The following is a 22,451-nucleotide window of genomic DNA, read 5'->3' as shown; positions in this document are numbered from 1 at the left end:
ACAACTGCTTCTTTCCCAGTCTCACCCAACACAGCAAGAGACATCCAGAAACCTGATTTATTAATACACCTTTCCAATTCAGTCTCCAAAAAGCAGCCAGGGTACCTTTCAAAAACACCAATCTGCCTGCCTTGTGCACCTGCTCCCTTCTAAGGAATCCCGTACTTCAGGCTAAGAAACAAATCTGGATCAGGCCGTAGGTGATGTGGCCCTCCAATCTCATGCCCTTACTTCATGCCACCTTCCCCAGGTAAACCGTCCTTCTTTCAGTTTCCTTGGGCTCAACGGCCCTCATGTGCTATTCCTTTTGCAGGAAAGCTCCATCTCCAGTTCCTTACCTGGTTGGCCTTCTTCTCACATGAGGCACAGCTTAAAACATAGCACTTCCTCCGAGAGATGTCCTCTGCCTCCCAGTTTAAAGTAGACCTCTGTGTTGGCCAGGCGTGGTGGCTCACGCCTGTAATTCCAGCACTTTGGGAAGCTGAGGTGGGTGGATCACTTGAAGCCAGGAGTTCCAGACTAGCCTGGCCAACATGGTGAAATCCCGTCTCTACTAAAAATACAAAAATTAGTCAGGTGGCCTGTAATCCCAGCTACTTGGGTGGGTGAGGCACAAGAATAGCTTGAACCTGGGAGGTGAAGGTTGCAGTGAGCCAAGATTGCGCCACTGCACTCCAGCCTGGGTGACAGAGTAAGACTCTGTCTCATAAATAAATAAATAAATAAATAAATAAACAAACAAACAAAGTAGACCTCTGTGATTCTCTCCCTTTCTTGGGCCTGCTCTCTTGCCTCTTACATCACAAAGTGTCACCATCTGTGGTCACCAGTGTTTCGGGGGTGGTGCTATTATACCTCTCTTCCCTCCTGAGAGGGGTCACAGGAGGGCAGGTTTTGCCCACTGCTGCAGACCCAGTGCTGGGCATGTGGTAGGTAGTCAAGGTCCTGAATGAATGAAACAATGGCCGCAACTCTAGTTCAAGCCCTCAGCTCTCACCTGGACAGTTACTAGAGCCTCCTCACTGGTCTTGCTACCTTCATTCTGTCTTTCTTCATTCCAATCCACCTTCCACAAGTGCTGACAAGAGTTCTAAAAAAACACATTTGATCCTGTCACTCCCTTGATTAAAAGGCCAAAGGTTCCCCCACATCTTCCAGTGTCAGTTCCAAATTGCTTCACGTGACATGAAAGGGCTTTTATAAGACAAGCTGGTTCCAATTTATCTTTCCAGCTTCGAACTCTGACACTCCAAGTCCCACACTGTGATGTGGCCAAGCTGTTACTGGATGTTCTTTCACATGCCTAGTTGTTCCTCCAGCTTTGAAGGCCTTCCTTACCCTCCTCTAATGACTATGTACCCTTTAAGACCCACATCAAACTTCACTTTCTGAAAGCATTTCTTGGAACTCCCCCAGTGAACTTAACATTTTAAAAAACTTTAAAATGCATACTAAAGAATTCCTGCGGCAGCTAGCCCTTGGTATTTTGTTCATATCGCTATGCTGACACATGCTCAGTACTCTCTGTCCATTCTTACTAAACTGTGAGCTCCCGGAAGGGCAAGAGCTCATCTGGCAACCATGCATGGTGGGGCCTGTAACCAATGAGTTTCTGGAATTAATTTCTGGTTCCAACTCTATCATCAACTTGCTACCTGATCTGGACAATTCACTTATGTGCTCTCTGACTATTTCCTCATCTGTAAAATGGGAACAACTCCCCACCCTCCCTGTAGAGGCCATAGGTAAAAGTGCCTTGAAACCTGTAAATGTCACACCACAGCAAAGCACGACACGATGACTACTTCACCACCATTCCTGGCACTCTCTAAGGAACAAACATCCGGTGACCCTTGCTCTTAGACATTCTGACCAAAATCTGATAAAAATGTATCCACATGGCCAGAGGATTTCCTTACTATGAAGGGCAATCAATTTCAGCCTCAAGCTGTAAATGCGAAGCTGGCATTAAACCACACACAGTCCTAGCATTCTAAATAGCAATTTCTCAAATAAAATGTAAAATGAGTATGAGATAACTCATGCTTAAATCATGAAGAATGAGGAGCTGCCTTCCAGCCTGCAACTCCCAGTCACCAGGGCAGGGATAGCTCTGGCCAATGCAGCCTGAGTGCTCCCAGAGCCCTGAGATTCTGGGGACGTGTGGTCTCCAACTCCCTGCCCTCCCCCTGCCACGACACACAAAACTTTCTTGTTCTCTAAGCGGCATTCTGTACCATCCTCGGCCAGGGCTGCCTCCGGGTCTTGTTTACTAACAGCCCTTACATGGCTCCAATCCCTGCCCCCTCAATCACACTCTCCCCTACCTAAACAATAAAAACCCACAATGATTCCAAATTCACAATTTCTGCTAACAGTGCAGAGGAGGCCAATTTTGTGCGCTGCTCCCCAAACCCAGCACCAAAAAAATAATCATCCAGCTACTTAGAAATCACTTCTGCAGATGATACTAAAAAAACATCTAGGTAAATAAAATATTTTCTGCTTAACTTTTTTTTAATGGAAAATGGGATTAAGTACTTTTCCTCTACAATCTGTCAGTCCAGATGGCAAGTTTTGTTTCCAGTCAACTCAGAGGAAACTAGAAGAGATGGCATGGTTCATAAGATCTTATCAAATCCACTGGCAATGTCAAACAGGAGCACCCTGGGTGGATACTGATTTGCATGAATAGCAAGTACCATGACTGCAAAAGAATCCAAATTTTAACTGCCATTTGTCAATTTGAATTTTCTTCCCCAAACAAAATTATTTCTTAAAAACCATACTCTATAATGTGTTTTTGTTCCAAGTTAATGATGTTAAAACCATGCAACAATGCAAAAGGGAGGGGGGGAGGGGGTCCCACATAGCCTGACCCTTGCGCCTCAGGGGCAAGGTCCCAAGTAGAGATTGGAACCCAGGGCTTCTAACTCAGCAAGCCTACCTTATCTTTTCCACTTGGTAGAAAAGTCATACTGAAACAGACGAGGAAGAATATTAAATATGAAATAGCAATACTTGAGGCTGAAAGATGCTCCAACAGCTTTAAAAAATATAATCTACTTGGCAATTTCTATATGCCACATTTAACAGTCCTGACATGTTCCTGAACAGACAGCTCAGATATCTCAGGCTCTTTCCAGAATGAAATTGAAGATACTAGAAACCCCAGTACATACTACAACACTGGCAAAAGCTATGTCATGTGACCAAACTTTAAGTGCCAGGATTTCCAACTATGTCAAAGATGAGTTTACAGTAACTATTTTCAAGAGCAAGTGAAGTACTCCTTAGCCAAATGACTGTCAAACATACATACAAAAGCTTTGGCTACAATTTAAGCAGCCTAGGGAAATGTCATCAAGTTCTTTGATCTGCATGAAATGTTCTGGTGATGTGAACCAACTTTGGAATTCCACATTTTCTTACTTAAATTACAAATACCGAGTTACAGTACTGTCCCTATCTCCATTATAGAAGAGTTTTAAAACACCTGTTATAGACACCTGAGCATGCTCCATAAAAATGCACAAAACAGTCACCCCAAGGAAGAACAGGTAAGGTCAACAAATTAATCCACCACATTTAAACTTGGGCATACTAGGTAGGAGGGCTGGGTGAATAAAAAATGGGCTTAGCTTGAAGTGCAAAATAAGGCCGACTACCCTCGGTAAGAATGTATCAACTCTTAAAGGGATTCTTAACAGCTAAGACAGGGTGCTACTTACTTCCTCATTAAAAAGTTTGCTAGTTTCTTTTTTGATTGGGTCTATAAGCTGGACTTGGCCTGCGGAAAAGCCCACTAGGAGAGAGACACTTTCTGCTGTGGCTGTTAGGTGGTTGAAGTCATGACAAGTAGGCTGTGTTCCTTTGTATATCCTTTTATCTATTGGTTTACTCAAGTCAGCAGCCTGGAGGAGAAAGAGAAAAATACATACAGTAAACAGCACATTGAGATGAGAAATCTAAGTTATGCTACTTTATACTCCATTATGATGTTTCATCTTAAAAACAAAGTGATTTAAAATGTTTTTTCAGTTGTGACTTAACATTCATCTAACATTTTATAAAAGCACTTTCACATACCTTAGCCAATTAGATATTATTAGACTATCTATAATATGTTTACAACTGTTACTTTCACAACTTATTCTCCTTCAAATATATGTAACAAAGACTCCTGGACTTCAGCAGGAAATATCCTTGAGATATTAAATTCAGTATTTTCAAAATGCATTTCAAGCAGTGTCTAACAGAGTAACCACATAAAAAGCTCGGCTTTCAAATGTATCTACAGCACCTACATGCCCACTGGCCAGTTACCTGCAGCCCAGTGGTTCTCAAAGTGTAGTCCCCAAACCAGAAGCAGCAGCAGCAGCATGTGGGAACTTAGAAATGCAAAAATCTCAAACCTCACCCCAGACTAAATGAATCAGAAACTATGGGAGTAGGGCCAGCAAGTCGTAAAGAGGCTTCCAGGTGATTCTGATGCCCGCTCAAGTCTAAGAACCACTGCTGGAGCCCACTCTATACAGGTGGCTCCCTTTCTGGGTCAAAATCCCTCTTCTGGATTAGGTTTCAGGGAACATTACTTATTGAGGCCATAATCAAAGGACTTTACATGCATTGTCCTTAATCCTAACAATAATGCTGCAAAGTGGACGATATTTTACCCATTTTACAGATGAGAAAACAAGTTTAGGGAAGTTAAATAACTTGACCAACGTCACCATACCTACCTAAGTAAGTGGCAGGGCTGGATTTGGAACCCAGGTCTGTTTGACCATTAAGGGGATGGGGAGAGAGAGTCAAAAGCAAATGATTTCTCACTTGGGTGAAAAGTGATTTTTCAATGTGCCCTCCCCACTTTCAAGAAGGATTCTTTTCTTCATGAGAAATGTCCTGTGGCATCCCAATATGCTGGGCTTTTATTGGTGAAATAAGGGAAACCCACCCCCTCCCACTCTTGTCTGAAAATCTCCAGTGGAGACAACTAACCCTGAAGCAGAACTTGTCCCTCACGACACCCAGTTCACGCTGTGTGGCCCTCTGGGGCTCCCGGCTCTAGTTCTCTACTGACCGCCCCCTCAGGTTCTGAAGATTTCTTTCTTCCAAAGAGGCCTGTGACATCGAACCAAGTATTCTAATGTTGGACTTTCCAATAACAAATATAAATAATGAGTAGAAAAGAGGACCTCAAAATTACAGGCGTCTTTGAGCAAACTCAAAACCTTGCACATGGAGAAGTCTGGACCTGAGCGGTAACAAGTAGCTCTGGGAGCCCCAGGGCAAAGGAATGAGGGTGCATGCCATGCGGACACTCTCCCAGCCTCACCTCAGTTAAAACGGAGATGAGAATCTCTGTTCTACCAACCTCATGGGATTGTCTGGAGGATGAAATAAGAGAATACATACATGAAAGAGCCTTGAAAAGTGTAATACAAAGCACGATACAAAACAAAAGGGAGTCCTGACTGGAGCGAGGAGAAAAGCGGCCAGTGGAGGGGAGCGGCCGCTGTGCAGCAAGGCGGGCTGAAGGCAGCTCAGCCGAGTGCTGCGAGTGAGCAGCGGGGCCTGGGACGATGGCCACAGACAGGCTGTCTGAGGAAGGCAGCTTCTGAGCGGTTCGGATGGCAGGGAAAGAGAATCCTGGCGTGAGAGAACACCACATGCCATTCATCTCAGAACGAGGAAGACATCCACAAAAAAAAAAAACAAAAAACCCACAAGTATAAAATAAGATATAACTGGCAGCTAGAGAACAAAAATCCAATTTGAAATACGAACAATTAAGTTATACATAATTACTGTATCAGCATATTCAACTCGAGACTTTTTTTTTTTTTTTAGTTAGCTTAAGAAAAATAAAAAATCAGCTAGGTGTGGTGGTGCATGCCTGTAGTCCCAGTTATTCAGGAGGCTGAGGTGGGAAGACTGCTTGAGCCCAGGAATTCAAGGTGACAGTTAACTAGGATTGCACCACTGCACTTCAGGCTAGATGACATAGCAAGACAAATGACAGCAACAACCACTTAGGGAACTTTCCCCTGAAAGAATATACCTAAAATTATGCGCTGAAATACACAGATATTGATCTAGCCAGAAATTAACAGAGAAAATAGCCTAATATAAATTAAAAAATACGTAATGTTTCTCAGAAACAACAGAGGAAGTAAAAGCACCTATTTTTCCAAGTACTGCCACCAGTTTAGAGTTAGACTTAGGGACCCCTCACAACTATATTGGCTTCAGTTATTGGTATATTTTTACATCCCTGCCTCCCAATATGGAACTTTACTGAAAAGATGGAAGCATTTTAAATGAGAAGAGATTATTTTTACTCTTAAATCAGGTAAAATGGGCCAGAAGGCACGGTGGCTCACGCCTGTAATCCCAGCACTTTGCGAGGCTGAGGTGGGTGGATCACCTGAGGTCAGGAGTTTGAGACCAGCCTGACCAATATGATGAAACCCCATCTCTACTAAAACACAAAAATTAGCCGGGCGTGGTGGTGGGCACCTGTAGTCCCAGCTACTCGGGAGGCTGAGACAGGAGAATCGCTTGAACCTGGGAGGCGGAGCTTGCAGTGAGCCGAGATCGTGCCACTGCACTCCAGTATGGGTGACAGAGCGAAACTCCGTCTCAAAAAAAAAAAAAAAAAAATTTCAGGTAAATATTCTAAAAATATCCTGTTTATTCTACTAATTTGCTTAACAAACTTTCTTCCTAGGTCACCGCTCTTGAAGTGTACCAGTCCAGGACTAGTTTATTAGTCTGCAGTCAAATGCACTGCCTGTAGTACAGACATTGAGAATAAGAGTTTAGAAACTTTTATGGCAACTGACAAATTTTATATCTGTTGAATGTAATGATAAAAAGTTAGAGTTTATATTCTGTATGTCTTTTTCAGTTTCTTTTCCTATTAATTCTTTTTATTTTACAAAAGTATCAATCCACATAGACTAAAATTTTTTTAAAGTTGATCTGTCAACACTAGTGTGAGTGGCACTGTCTAGAAGACACAAAAGTAGACCTGGCTGACCCCAAGGAACACTTAGAATCTCTCTCACCTAAGGTCACTCCTCCCTCCCCAATCCCTTTCCAGTGGCACTGACCAAACGGGAACAGCAGAAGTCCAGCCAGGCAACATGTCACCTTTACCAAGTAAGAATTACCAAGAAGTCAGAAGTGACTGCTAGGTTATGTGCCCATTAAAAAAAATTGTATTTCTGAAAAATCTATGGACTCCACTCTTGGGCCAGAGCTTTTTGGAGCCCCACCCCAGATAGAGAAAGGCCAGGTCTCCCAGTGCCTGCCTTCATGTCCAAGCACGACCATCTCCCACTCGCCTGTCCTCTTTCCATTAATCACTGAGTTCTAACTCAATTTCCACTGATATGTGACCATCCTATTTCCTCCTCCTCTGGGGGGCGGGGGATGGGGTGTCTGCCAACATGCACTCTGAGCTCACATACCTTTTTAGGAGCAGGAGTAACCACCCAAGCCAGCTATTCCTCTTCCCCATGGGGTCATCAGCCCCTGGCAGATGGCTTCCCAGGCAGGGGCAGTCTGGTAGCGAGAGAAAGAGCCCAGACCAGGCAAGCCTAAGTTCAAATCCTGCCTTCCCTCTTGGTAGCCAAGTGGCCTTGGGCAAAGTGTAAGTTTCCTCTCACTAATAGGAGATCAAAGGCCCACCCCTCCCCTGCAAGGCAATGGTGAAGGCTGCAGATAACAGAAAGCACAGAGCACACAGAAGTATTTGGGTAGCTACCATTATTCATTCATTCCAGCCACATCTTATCTCTAATCAAAATGTCTCCTAATTTTTTTTTTTTTTTTTTTTTTTTTTTGAGATAGAGTCTCGCTCTGTTGCCAAGGCTACAGTGCACTGGCATGACTTCAGCTCACTGTAACCTCCACTTTCCAGGTTCAAGCAATTCTTGTGCCTCAGCCTCCTCAGCAGCTGGGATTACAGGCATGCACCAACATGCCCGGCTAATTTTTGTATTTTCAGTAGAGACAGGGTTTTACCATGTTGGCCATGCTGGTCTCGAACTCCTGACCTCAAGTGATCTGCCCGCCTCAGCCTCCCAAAGTGCTGGGATTACAGGTGTGAGCCACCACACCTGGCCTGTGGCCTCCTAATTTCTATCAAGTCAATGTAGGAAAAAGTACCTAGCACCCCTGCCCTCCAGGGTTCAGCCCCATCCTCCCCAACAGCAATATCACCTTCTGTCTAGTCAACACTTTTTTTTTTTTTTTTGAGACAGAATTTCCCTCTTGTTACCCAGGCTGGAGTGCAATGGTGTGATCTTGGCTCACTGTAACCTCTGCCTCCCGGGTTCAAGTGTTTCTCTTGCCGTGGCCTCCTGAGTAGCTGGGATTAAAGGCGCCTGCCACCACGCCTGGCTACTTTTTTGTTTTTTGTTTTTGTTTGTTTGTTTGTTTTTGGTATTTTTAGTAGAGACAGGGTTTCACCATGTTGGCCAGGCTGGTCTCAAACTCCTGACCTCAGGTGATCCACCTGCCTTGGCCTCCCAAAGTGCTGGGATTACAGGCGTGAGCCACTGCGCCTGGCCTAATCAACACTTCCTATGTGCCAGGCCTGCACCAGGAACTTTACACTCATCATCCAATCCAATCCTAGTCACCCCTCAAAGCTGGTACTAATGTATCCACATTACATTGATGAGGGACCTGGAAGGAAGTTCAGGGTCATGAGGCTGTGCTCTTATCAGCTCTACACCATCTTGCCTCTCCACCCTTCACTGGCCCTCCACACAACTCATGAGCAATGGCCAGAGCAGACAGCCCCTCTTTCTTGGCTTACGTCACCCTCTTGGTAGGGACAATCTCCTTTGCCCACCTCCCCAGGAATCGTGCCCGTCAGTTCAAGTCCCACCGCCCACAGCAAGGATTTTCCCAACCATTCTTTGTGCTGCTCCTGTATCTGAATTCTCAAGTACTTAATTCATTCCACAACATTCAATATTTAATCACTTATATGATTTCAGAATTGTTTTATGTCTGTTATAATCAATTAAAATAAAATTATAATAAAAACTCTTTTAAGGAGAACTTTATTAAACAGTTACCACTGTATAGTTCCACAAAATTAGTTTTTTTCAGCTTTCTGATAGATTCTACACACTTTGAGATTTCAAAAAATGGTTTGCATCCCAATTATCAATTACCTAAGTTCTTCACCGTAAGTTTTTTTCCACTCAGATTCTGAGAGATAAACATGAATTTATAGAAGAACCAATTTATTAAACATTCTTATCCATTTTAAGAATCGGGTATTTGGTCTTCAGCCCCAGCAGAGGTATCCAGCCTGGCACAGAGGCTAAGTATTTGTAGAATACATTAAACCACAACTGTTTCTTAATTTTTTCTATGGAAAGTTTAAATTTTATCATTATGCTCATGAGTTTGCATAAGGAGTTACTGATTACAAATAATTTGACAGTCTCATCATACTTATTAAGTTCTCAACTTAATAGAAAAATTTTAAGTGATAGTTTTAAAATTCCTACTAAAGAAACAACTAGTTACCAAAGGCTCGATCAGTAAGTAAACATTTTTAAATGTAATACTTCTCTTTTCCTTGGACTTTTTCTTTTTCTTCATTACTATTATTATTATTGAGACAGGGTCTCGCTCTATTACCCAGGCTGGAGTGCAGTGGTGCGATCTGGGCTCACTGCGACCTCTGCCTCCTGGGTTCAAGTGATTCTCCTGCCTCAGCCCCCCGAGTAGCTGGGATTACAGGTACGTGCCACCACGCCCAGCTAATTTTTGTATTTTTTGTAGAGACGGGGTTTCAACCATGTTGACCAGGCTGGTCTCGAACTGACATCAAGTGATCTGCCTGCCTTGGCCTCCCAAAGTGGTGGGATTACTGGCATAAGCCATCACACCTGGCCTTCCTTAGACTTTTCATCCTTAAGATCTCTGGAATTTTTTTTTTTTTTTTTTTGAAACAGGGTCTCGCTCTGCTGCCCAGACTGGAGTACAGTGATGCAAATACAGCTCACTACAGCCTCAACTTCCTGGGCTCAACTGATTCTCCTGCCTCAGCCTCTCAAGTAGCTGGGACACAGATGCGTGCCACCATGCCCAACTAATTTTTTTTTTAAATTTTCTGTAGAGACAGGGTCTTGCCATGTTGCCCAGGCTGGTATCAAACTCCTAGGCTCCAAGAACCCTCACATCTCAGCCTCCCAAAGTGCTGGGATTACAGATGTAAGTCACCATGCCTGGCTGGAATTTTTTTCTGGAACAATACTACTGAAATTCAGAGTCAGCTGGGTCAGTTTAGCATGGCACTAATGAGCCTATAGGTCCTTGAGGAATTTCTTTCCAGTACCACAAAGGGTCTGCAAAAGAAACCCTCCAGTTCCAGTTCATGCCTTCACCATAGCCCTGCCTGCCCACTCTTCCCTCAGGAATGCTGCTGAGTGGACAGAAATGTGGAGGAAGGACTTGAACCTGTGAGGGGCTATTCCACCAAAGGCAAAAAGCTTGCAGCCTGGTTCCCACCAACTTAGTGGGCCTCAGTAGGGCTTTGGGAAGCCTGTGGCATCACAGGCAACAGCCATGTCACATCACATGGGCCTGGTAAAGTTTTACTTGATAAAACTCCTCAGTGCCCAGAAGCATCTGATGTGGTATGAAAAATATCTCAGAGCTCTTTTGAAAAATGTGTGTCAAATTATAATCTTAGACATAATTTTAAATGAATCAGGTGGAAATAGTGTAGGTAATAAAGGTAGTTTTATTTTCCCTAAATTTCACATCTTCCCTCCCCATCCCCACCTGAGAATCACCTAAGAGAGAACCGGTCTTGCAGAGTCTTGCCAGAAAAGTAAAAGATCCTTTTACTGGCATAGCTAACAGCTACCAAGTGCCTAATGCAGGCAGACCAGAAACTTACCTGGCCTACACCCAAAGCACTCTCTACCTCCTAAGTCCACTCCTCCCATCCTTAAGCCCCACCCCAACCAGCTTTATACTTGGCGCTCTGTTGGGTCCCCTGCCTGGCACCCCTGCCCAAAGGACAGCTTCAGGGCCCTCATCCAGCCTGGGTTTCCCCAGCTTAGCTCAGCCTCTCTAGCTCTGTGCCAGTCTCCTTCTACCCATTTCCAATCACATGCAATTCGCCCTACACTCTGCCAGACACATCTTCGGGAAGCCTTAGGTCACTCTCCCACTCCACCACTGCCACGGCTCTGCAGGGCCTACAGCTTAGCACTCACAGGCTGCCCAATGTGGCCTTATCACCCCCGCCCCTCCACATACATTACCCCAAAGACCCTTGGCTGCTGCCTGTGCTTCTGACACCTTGCCTTTCCTGCCATTCCTTCTTTCACCCAAAAAAAGTCCCCTACCCTCATATTCACAAAAGCAGAGATGTCATGTCCTCCTGAGCTCCCCCAGCCTATGTGTGACATTCTTCCAGCCCCCTTCACTGATGCCTATCATTATGTGCCACACTTATTAGCTGCAATATGTTAACTATATTCCATATATTGTGAAAGTCCAGCTCCTTTTAAAAACAAGAAAGAAGCCAGGAGGCTGCTGAGTCACTGACAGCCTGAATGAATTAATCAAAACTAGCTGGAGCAGTCTGAGTAGCATCAAAGGTTGCCATAAGCCATTTTGAAAATGAGAAGAGAACGACTGTAGTGCTATTATCATTCCTCTTGACCACATCTCAGACAACCAAAACAGGGACCAAAAGTGGCCAAGAAATTACTTCCAAGGGCCACAAAGGATCACCTACTAGAAAAGAAGTGGAACAACTAGGGGCCTATCTTAAAACCTGAGATCCAAAATAAACCACATCGCAAAGACTGTTCCGCAGGTTTTCTTGGTGGAACTTTTTTTTTTTTTTTTTTTTTTTGAGACAGAGTCTCGTTCTGTCCCCCAGGCTGGAGTGCAGTGGCACGATCTCGGCTCACTGCAAGATCCACCTCCTGGGTTCACGCCATTCTCCTGCCTCAGCCTCCCGAGTAGCTGGGACTACAGGCGCCCGCCACCACGCCTGGCTAATTTTTTTTATTTTTAATAGAGACAGGGTTTCACCATGTTAGCCAGGGTGGTCTCCATCTCCTGACCTCGTGATCCGCCTGCCTCGGCCTCCCAAAGTGCTGGGATTACAGATGTGAGCCACCACCACGCCTGGCCCTTGGTGGAACTTTTAACCTAGTCAGGCTTGGGGCTGCTAGTGCCTGTTAGAGATTGATTAGTCCACAGTCCAGGGCCTGGGGCTGGACCACATCTGCTTGTCACCCTGGTGAAACCGGAGGCGGGTGTTGTGGGGGGAGGCACTGAAGATGAAAAGAGACCTTGGCCAATCAGAGCTGATATTCACCTTTTGAACAAAGCTCAACTATGTAACCAAAATTTTCTTCAACATAATGGGAAATAACTGGGTGGGTCTAATGACAAAAATACCACACAGTGATTTTCAAACACCTTCAACTGCCCACACTTCATGTGTAGGCGAACAGTTTAACGCTCAAGTAACCATCAGCTGCACAGCACCACACAGATGCCAATTCCACAGTCCCACCGCTGCCCTTGAAGGGGCCACAAAACCAGGTTTACCTTATGGAAAGACCCACACAATCCATGTTTCTCACAGTATCTTCAATTCAATAGTTACAGCCAACATATCTGAACAGTTGGCATTAACAGTATGTAAAGAGCCTAACACTTGTTTAAAATATATGTATGTCAGAAACATAAGAAGTCAGTTAGGCTTGGGTCACTTATGCCCATAGGAAAAACAAACAGTAATCAATTGTACAGTTTCAGTGTTTCATTTCAAAAAAGACAAGAACTTATCTGTGTTATTTACCTCCCTGTCTCCAACATCTAATAGAGGGCCTGGCACACAGAAGGTTATCACTGAATATCTGTCACAGAAAGGAAACAAGTCTGAAAATGGAGGGAAAGAACAGTGAAGTGATAGAAACCAAGAGACCTACAGCCAAATGTATATAAAAGCAAATATATAATGCCTTTTTTTTTTTTTTTTTGAGATGGAGTCTCGCTCTGTCACCCAGCTGGACTGCAGTGGCGCAATCTCGATAATTCTTTTGCTGACCAAAATGCTAAGAATAAATGCCTTCTTGGGTGTCCATCCATGAAAGCAAACAGTCTCCATCAGTAAATATTAGTACATCACTTTACAGTTTACAAAGCACCTCCATGGATCAGTTTTTTGAAACCTCGCTACAAACCTGCGCAGTAAGTACAACTGCCACTCCCATTTTGTAAACAAGAAAATAGAATCAGCCGCCCAGAGGAACCCAGTGGTAGAGTCTGGCCATCGAAATTCCAGCCCGTGTGCCTTCTGCTGCACCGCCGTCTACTGCTGGGGTGATGCAACAGACATGTGAGGTGGCACCTAGTTCTACAATTCTATCACCATGTAACTCCATGTTCCTAGGCTTCTTGAAGTGGGACTCAAATATTCCAGCCTTTCTCAGTGTGGCCCAGATTCCAGATCTACCTCTTCTTTTCAATCATTTGCCTCACAGAATTATTTTATTAAAATGGAATAATATAAGTCCCAGCAGAATCCCTGGCACTTAAAAGGCACTCGGGAAACATTAGTTTCCTTCTGAATACATAAGGACTTGCTACTTATCATATGGGCTTTGAAAATTCTCATCATTCATTAATACCTTCAAAGAAACAGACATAAGGAAAAACAGATGTTTCTTTCTGCCCTAAATTTCCTGGAGAAGGACAGCAGCAGTGGAAGCCCACTTTCAGCAGGTTTTCCTTCCAGTATAATCTTCCAAAACAAAACAGTAGCTTCTCTTTCTTAGTTTCCATTCCTCCTTCATTCTCAAACATACTAGTACAGCCCACACTTGCTTGGCATTCCAAACCCATCCCCTTCACTAAAGACCAACCGTTGGTGCATTGTCTCTAGCACGCTTCTGATGGGCTCTGACCTGGAATGAGCCCCGGCCAACCATGTTCAAGGGGCTGTGTTTAGCCGCAGCAAGGCTTTGAGAGGCGGCACAGAGAATTAGACAGAGGGGAGGCAGGCAAGACAATAAGTCAAACGTCAGCAAATAGCAAGATGTAAGACGTGTGGAACATCACCTTCATGTCATCCCAAAATGAGAAGAGACACACAGTCACAAAGTGCGTAACATGCGTTAAGTAAAAATTTCACAGTGACAATCTCTGGAATTGCTTGCTGCTCATCAGATGGCTTCTCCCAGGGGCCAGCAAAAGCCCCTCCTTTGGAGCTCTGCATCGGGTGGGGAGAGGGTGGCCACCAGGGGAAAGCAGGAACAAGCAGAGGGCGGACATTCTGTGGCAGCATCTTCCCTGGCCTAGCACCCTCAGTCAAGCATCTGCTGAAATAACAAGCTTTTGTTGTTCTCACATGTCACTTTTTCCTAAGGCAGCCTGTCATTTAGAAACTACTAGCTATTACAATCTACTTCTCTTCCTTCAGAGTAGCTTCTTAAAGATGAACTTAAAAAACAGCTACACTGCAACATCTTTACCAGCTCTTCATTCTCTGATGCTGTACTCCACGGAAGGTTAGATCTCCTACCGCAAGGCAAGTCCCCACAAATGGCTGTTGTGAGGCTTCCTTAGGCTAATGAAATACTGATTTCTTCATTAAAGAAAAGCTATGAATAAACATCAAGATAAATTCAATTTGCACACATACTAACACCAGATCTCATCACATTAAAATGCTGACATATTCAAATGACCTATTTTTATTGAACCCTTCTGTTAAATATGTATAGGAATACGTATTCCCATTCTAAAGGGAATACCAGTATCTCACACTGACAAAAGGCAAGATGCATTCATTTCTGCAAAAGATGATTTCAAATTCTTAGAAAAAAATTTTTTTTAAAGATAGAATTCTATGCCTTTCTGAAAGTGTTGAGACAACACTGGTAAATTACAGAGCATTATAGAGCAGAGAGTAATTCCTGTGTGCTGCCTAACTACTACACTGTTGTTGTTCTAACCTTTGGACCATCCATGGGCTCATTATATTCAGCAGAGCACATAAATGATTTTAAATTTCCAATTCAAGTTGCTGAGTAACATAAGCAACAATCGGTAGAAGAGTTCCCATCCTAAGTGAAAACGGCCCTAAGTCCCCAGTTGTGCAGAGGGCCTACAAACTTCCATTTCCTCATCCTACAGAGAAACCGAGGCCCAGGAAGAGGTGGTGATCTGCCCAAGGTTCATAACGCTTACAACTTCACCTTTAACCATACCTAGCTGTTTCTCCCTTTTCAATCACCCAGCGTCAGCTAGAACAAGCTACTGAATCTGTAATGTCTAAAATTTCAATAAACAACACTTGTAGCAGTAATTGTATATCATATGACAGCATTTTGGACATAGTACACTGCTGTGTTTCAAACAGGAAGCAAAAGAGCTAGAGTGAGAGAACATTAAACATATCTTAAACATTAATGGAGATCAGCTACTAAAACAAGCGGCCAAAATGCTTGACTTGGCTTCTGTAATTCAAATAATCTCTGATCCAACCAGGCGTGAGCTGAAGAATACAGCCTCAAATCAATTCGGGTAACAGAGAGCTGACATTCCAAATACTAGTGTGAGGAAAAGCTTTGATCTCGCCTTCATCGGAAGTTCAACAGCATTAGTTCATCACTGCAACTACTCACTTGGCACTTGTGCTGTTAGTCATTTGTCATATATGTCGAATATCCTCAAATAACCTAAAAAATGTTTATGGCACAACTTTCTTTTTTTTTTCTCTCTCTGAGATGGAGAGCTCTGTTGCCCAGGCTGGAGTGCAGTAGCGCAATCTCGGCTCCCTGCAACCTCCACCTCCCGCGCTCAAGTGATTATCCTGCCTCAGCCTCCCAAGTAGCTGAGATTACAGGTATGCACCACCACGGCTGGCTAATTTTTACATTTTTAGTAGAGACAGGGTTTCACTATGTTGGCCAGACTGGTCTTGAACTCCTGACCTCAAATGATCCGACCGCCTCGGCCTCCCAAAGTGCTGGGGTTATAGGCACGAGCCACCGCACCGGCCTGTTTATTTTTTAAAGGGCCAGGCATGGTGGCTCATGCCTGTAATCCCAGCACTTTAGGGGGCCAAGAAAGGAGAACAAATTGAGTCCAGAAGTTCAAGACCAGCCTGGGCAACATAGTGAAAACTACAAAACAATTTTTAAAAAGAAAGAAAAAAAAAGTTAAAACTAGATTAAATACAAGAAAAAGACCTTCATAAGTCAAGAAATCAACCATAAAGAATATTTACACATCTGTCAAGGAAAAGCCTGTGTTCAAATATAAACTTCTTTCACTGTGTTTTCAAGGCCAGCATGGAAAATACAGACCCAAACTCTTAAAAAAAGAATACAGGATGCCAGGGACAGTGGCTTGTGCCTGTAATCCTCCCACTTTGGGAGGCCGAGTTGGGAGGATTGATTGAAGGCAGGAGTTTGAGACCAGCCTGGCCAACATAGCAAAAAAAAAAAAAAAAAAAAAAAAAAAAAAAAAAATTCTATTAAAAAAATTTTTTTTAATACAGAAGAAAAGACATGTTGTTTGGGATTTGCTTTAAAATAATCCAATGGGGATAAGATAACAGATGAAATGAGACTTGACATATGTCATTAACTGCTGAAGCTGGGAGACAGGTATATGAAAGTTCATTATACTATTTTCTCTACTGTTGTATAAACTGGAAAATTTCTGTAACTAAAATTTCTATAGCTAAATTTCTATACTAAAAGTATAGGCTGGGCACAGTGGCTCATGCCTGTAATCCCAGCGCTTTGGAAGGCCAAGGTGGGGTGGATCGCTTGAGTCCAGGAGTTCGAAACCAGCCTGGGCAACATGGTGAAATGTCTCAATTTAAAAAAAAAAAAAAAATATATATATATATATATATAAAATGTATATTTTTATACATATATATGTATTCCATTTGTGCTTTTTTTTCCATTTGTGCTGTTAGTCATTTGTCATATATGTCGAATATCCTCAAATAACCTAAAAAAATGTTTATGGCACAACTTTTTTTTTTTTTTTTCTCTCTCTGAGACGGAGAGCTCTGTTGCCCAGGCTGGAGTGCAGTAGCGCAATCTCGGCTCCCTGCAACCTCCACCTCCTGGGCTCAAGTGATTACCCTGCCTCAGCCTCCCAAGTAGCTGAGATTACAGGTATGCACCACCTGTATATTACAGGTATGCACCACCTGTATATATATGTATTTTATGGAATAAAAGAAGTCTAATTCTGTTTGGGCCATATATTTATTTACATGTACATATTTGCAAAGAAAACAGTTTGAAAAGATATTCACCAAAATATTAAAAGTGTCTACTATTAAAAGAGGGGGTAATATTTAGATAATATTTTTTGCCTTTTTGTCAATAATCATATATTATATATAATTTTTAATAGAAAAAAATAACCAAAAAAAACTACTAAAACTATTTCAAAATTATTCTAGTAGTTTAAAAGCATGTCATTGCTTGGTATTAGGGTCACAGAAAAATCTGTGACTTGATGAACAGTAAAATTCACAATAAAAGGAAGCTTACTGTAACACTGAGCAAATGCATGAATGGGAATGATATATCATCAACAGATGATAATATATTCCAAACAGGCCAAATCATAAAGTTTCACACCAATTAAGACCACAGGAGTCTATTACTCATCTTTCTGTGGCATCAGTGACATCACTCAATGAGAGGAGAGAAGCCAGGAAAATTATTTAAAGAAGCCAACCATTCAGGCAACAGATGAGGAAGCCATGGCTAGTTCTTTTGTTTTACTCTTCAAATGGCATTCAGTGTTAGAACAGTTCACTGTGTGCTCTTAATTTGCTACAGTGGCAAATAAAGACAGCTTTCCCCAGAGTCCTCTTTGGGAAATCCAATCTGTTCCAAGTTTAGCTCCCTATTTTTTCTCTAATGTATATTTATAATATGAATCCACATCTTTTTCATAAGAACTGAACTGAGAATTTATCACCAATTTTACAGTCTTCTAAAGATTCTAGGAAAACTGAATCCTACACTACCCTTAATCCAGAAGAAACAGCTAAAAGGGTTACACAGTGAAATTTGTTTTCAAGTATTCAGTAATATTTTTAGCATTTAGAAGTTAAAATCTTGAAACCTGAAATAAAAATATTACACTGAAAGGGAAAGGAGGTGTATTTGTAGTCTCAATAAGGGACAGTGCTGTATTTAAAATGTAGGTTAGCAGGCCAACCCACTTAGAACTGAATAGGAAGCTCCACACTGAAGGCTAAAATCAACCATAATCCAAAACTTAACGCTTGTCAACAATTCCACATATGCTATGGCTATGCTCTATGCTAAGCTTACCACTCATGATCTCGTATAATGCACTGCAGTCTCATATGACGTAATATATAGAATTAAAATTTTGCAACTACTAGCTTAAAAGTTAAATATAAAGCTATTCCCAAAGAAGTAGACTACAGAAGCAACTCATTTCCCAGTGTGAATAATTCTGTAATATATTTATAATATAGAAAAATCTTATGTAATCTAAGTCTTACATCAGGGGATCAGATAATAGACAAAGCTGGAGTGGCACTTTAAAAAGTCACCTCAGGTGAATGGTCATTTAAAAAAAAAAAGTCACACTTGTTCTCAAGATGCTGCAACTCAGACCAAAGAAGTTAACTGCCTAAAATCATAGAACCAATTAACACAGCAGCTCAACTCGGAGCTCTGATCTCATTCACTGTAAGTACACCATGCCCAGGAAACTAGGAGGTAATCTAACCCAAAGCCCTCATTTCTCAGTCTCCTTCTCCTCTCACCTGTGGTCTTCTTGCTTCTACATCAGACAGCAACTACCAGACAGAACCTGAAACTATTCTTTTATTTATAACACAGTGCCATGAACTACAGAAGACTTTCCCAAACTCATTAAATTTAGGATAAACCAAATGACACTCATCTGGTTAAAGTTCATAAGTTATGTTCTGAATGCTGCCAGCCTTCTTCAGGAGACAGCAACTGTACAGGAAGACATGAGTTGCTTGCCTCTTGATAATTCAAAGCTTTCAAGCTGAATGTGTCCTGATGAACTAATGCCAAAGCCCACATCCACAGCTCTTTCCAAAGCTTTTGGCCACCTTCAGGAAAATCATCCCTTTGCCATGCAGCCAAATACTCACCAAAAAAACTCTAGCCAGCAAGGATGTATGCAAAATTCTGTATGCAAATACAAGGATGGCAGAAACAGGCAGCAATTTTAAACTAGGGTACATAGATATGGAAAGCTAAGAAATGCAGGCCAGCCCCTCACATGGTTATGACAAAGCGTAAAGCTCCAAATACCAGCAGGTCTCATAGACAGCAGCTGTGACTACAAACCAAAAGAGAATCTCTAAAGTGACACAGCAAGATCTGATCTCTCCTCCGTGTAGAGTACTACAACTAGATTTGTCTTTAAATATGAAGAGACCCAAAATAACACAACGTCCCCACTTTTCTTGTTGCCCACAGCAAGCCTGAGTACTTGCCCTGCTCTCACAAAATTCTTACAGAATTCTTGACCCCAAGCAGTAATCCCAGCTACTCCGGAGGCTAAGTCAGGAGAATCCCTTGAACCCAGGAGTTGCAATAAATAGTATGCTATTTTAAAAGTGTAAAGTGATATGTTATATAGAGAAAGCTCTGGTTGAAAACGTGCAAGACACTCTAAAGAGTGGTTAAGAGCAGAGACTCTGGAGCCAAGATGCCTTCAGGTTCTGTCTTGTGAGCTTGAACAAGCTATTTGCTTTTATATACCACCACTTCCACAAAATGGGAAAATGGGGTTAATACAACAGTGACCCTGTTACAGGCAGCGTTCGAGGATTAAAGGAGTTAAAATATGTAAAGTGATCAGAATCATACCTGGAACAAAGTAAGTGCTATGTAAGTACTGGCTGTTATTATTATTATTGTTTTGTTTTTGAGACAGTCTTGCTATGTCGCCCAGGCTGGAGTGCAGTCTCAGCTGACTGAAACCTCCATCTCCTGGGTTCAAGTGATTCTCCTGCCTCAGCCTCCCAACTAGCTGGGATTATAAGCGCCTGCCACCACGCCTGGTTAATTTTTGTATTTTTAGTAGAGACAGAGTTTCACCATGTTGGTCAGGCTGGTCTTGAATTCCTGACCTCAAGTGATCCGCCTGCCTCGGCCTCATAAAGTGCTGGGATTACAGGCGTGAGCCACCGTCCCGACGTAACTGTTATCATTATTAATAGTATCAATTTATATTTTTTAAATGCACTCAAACCAAGAACTACAGTGAGTTAGCGTGGAAATAAGTATTTGATTCCTTACAAAGCATTTAAAAAATAAAAGTTAATATTTAGCCACCTGTTGGAAAATGTATGTACAAATATGAGGGGAGGGATTTGAAAATGAAGGGGGTGAGGAAGGGCAAAGTTAAACCAGTAAAATTACTCTTTCCAATCAGTTAAGATTTTACTGGACTTGATGTAGCATAATTTTTTTAAGTTATAAATACAGACAGGGTGTGGTGGCTCATGTTTGTAATCTTAGCACTTTGGGAGGCTGAGATGGGAGGAGTGCTTGGGGCCAGGAGTTCAAGACCAGCCTGGGCAACATAGTGAGACCCCATTTCTTTTTTCTTTCTTTTTTTTTTTTTTTTTAGAAAAAAAAAATACTTTAAAAAAAAGAAGTTCAGAGGTCAAAACTGTGTAGTATACCAATTTACACCTCAATGAAAGTTTAATTTCTGAGACAAAAATAGAGTAGCACATATGATGGCTCTACCTGTGAAAATACAGAGGTTAGAATATGATCTCAAAGGCCGCTTTTATAATACCTCCTAATTCTGACACATTGTAAATAAATGAATATTATTAAATAGAAAATAGTCTTTTTTTTAAAAGCTGAAAGGTTGCTGCTTATTGGGTGGGTTAAGTATATGAGGAGAGAAATCTAGAAACACAGGTATTACAACCATTTATTATAAAACCACATGACAGCCACACAGGCACATGCATTCTCTGGGAGCAAGAGTTTACATGAAAAGCGGGGTGGGGTGCTAGAAAGAACATAGGCTTTGGAGTCTGACAGGCCTTGCTGAAATCTCCGGCTGCCACTTACCAGCTGTGTGGCCTTGGCAAGTTACTACATCCCTCAGAGATTCCCCTCTCTCATCTCTATATAATATAAAGTGGGACGCGCCACTCCCTCTTCTGCAAAGTATCTGTGAGATCATATGGGACAATGCATGTGACAGCACCTAGTTCAGTGCCTAGCCCAGTGTAGCTATTCAGTAAATGGGAGCTGTGATGAGATAGAAACAAATCAGCAGTGATTAGTATAGTCTACAAATTAAATAGTCAGTGAGCTGAGTTTTCGTTCGCTGTGAGGTAAACCAATACTAGATCCTATAAGACAGTGGTTCTCAAACTAGCCCATCAGAATTACCTGGCATGCTAGTTACACCACAGATTGCTGGGCCCGCTCTCACAGTTCCTGATGCAGTGTTCAAGTGCAGGGGCCCAGAATCTTCATTGCCACAAGTTCTGAGGGGACGCTGATACTGCTGGGCAGGGACCACACCTAAGAGAACCACTGGTGTAAGGGAAGAGAGGGAGAAGAGGTGCACAAACATGGTCCATTCCTACCAGGAACTCACTGAGGATCTGGAATACACACACGCCAAACAATTTTTTTTTTTTTTTTGAGACAGAGTCGCACTCTGTAGCCCAGGCTGGAGTGCAATGGCACGATCTTGGCTCACTGCAACCTCTGCCTCTGGGGTTCAAGCAATTCTCCTGCCTCAGCCTCCCAAGTAGCTGGGACTACAGGCTCATGCCACCACACCTGGCTGATTTTTATATTTTTGGTAGAGACGGGGTTTCACCATGTTAGCCAGACTAGTCTCGAACTCCTGACCTCAAGCGATCCACCCACCTCAGCCTCCCAAAGTGCTGGGATTACAGGCATGAGCCACTGCACCTAGCCACATAACAATTCAACCCCATATATACAGATCTCAAACTCCACCACCCTACAAAAGATACAAACTCATGTTATAAAAAATGAGGATGCCAAGGCACAGGGATCCTTCAGGACTGGTGAAACCATGACCCCAAGAGTTAAAGACACCAATAACTAACAGAAATTCTCGAGTTTGCAGGATTGCAGATAAGAAAAGAAACAACTTACTGACATGCCCTCCACTTGTAAGACAGAAAACATAACAGGCTAAAATTGGTTGGAATCAATATAGGTGACTGGAGTTTGTGTAGAACAAGCTTAAATTTCTACCACATGGTTCATACTAACTTCCCCCAAATTTGCACATGGGACCCATGAGGAGGCATGAATAGATAACTGCGGAAGCCTGAAGACTTTCCAGACCACCCCTTTCCTTATATCAATCAC

General features: G+C 42.6%; 1 protein-coding gene across 41 annotated transcripts in view; it reads right to left on the bottom strand.

Moving 5' to 3' along the window:
* Window positions 1-22,451, bottom strand: part of WDR20 (WD repeat domain 20) — an 84,246-nt gene that overhangs the window by 24,808 nt on the left and 36,987 nt on the right. For 14 of the 41 annotated variants that reach the window (XR_010151272.1, XM_063793895.1, XM_063793888.1 and 11 more), the window contains 2 exons: window positions 3,732-3,914; window positions 998-1,090 (listed from right to left, as the gene is read on the bottom strand). The exons of 4 other annotated variants lie outside the window; for them this stretch is intronic. Coding sequence is in view for 17 of the 37 variants with exons in the window: in XM_024348926.3 (XP_024204694.2) it covers window positions 998-1,090; window positions 3,732-3,914 (276 nt within the window). In the remaining 20 variants the exon portion in view is untranslated. Of the gene's footprint in view, window positions 1-997; window positions 1,091-3,731; window positions 3,915-5,338; window positions 5,391-22,451 lie in introns of those variants that run through there. 23 more of the 41 variants (XR_010151273.1, XM_063793893.1, XM_063793879.1 and 20 more) reach the window with 5 other exon arrangements.

Source organism: Pan troglodytes, chromosome 15, assembly GCF_028858775.2.
Source record: "Pan troglodytes isolate AG18354 chromosome 15, NHGRI_mPanTro3-v2.0_pri, whole genome shotgun sequence".
Taxonomy (NCBI): domain Eukaryota; kingdom Metazoa; phylum Chordata; class Mammalia; order Primates; family Hominidae; genus Pan; species Pan troglodytes.
This window is presented reverse-complemented; position numbering and strand designations above follow the sequence as displayed.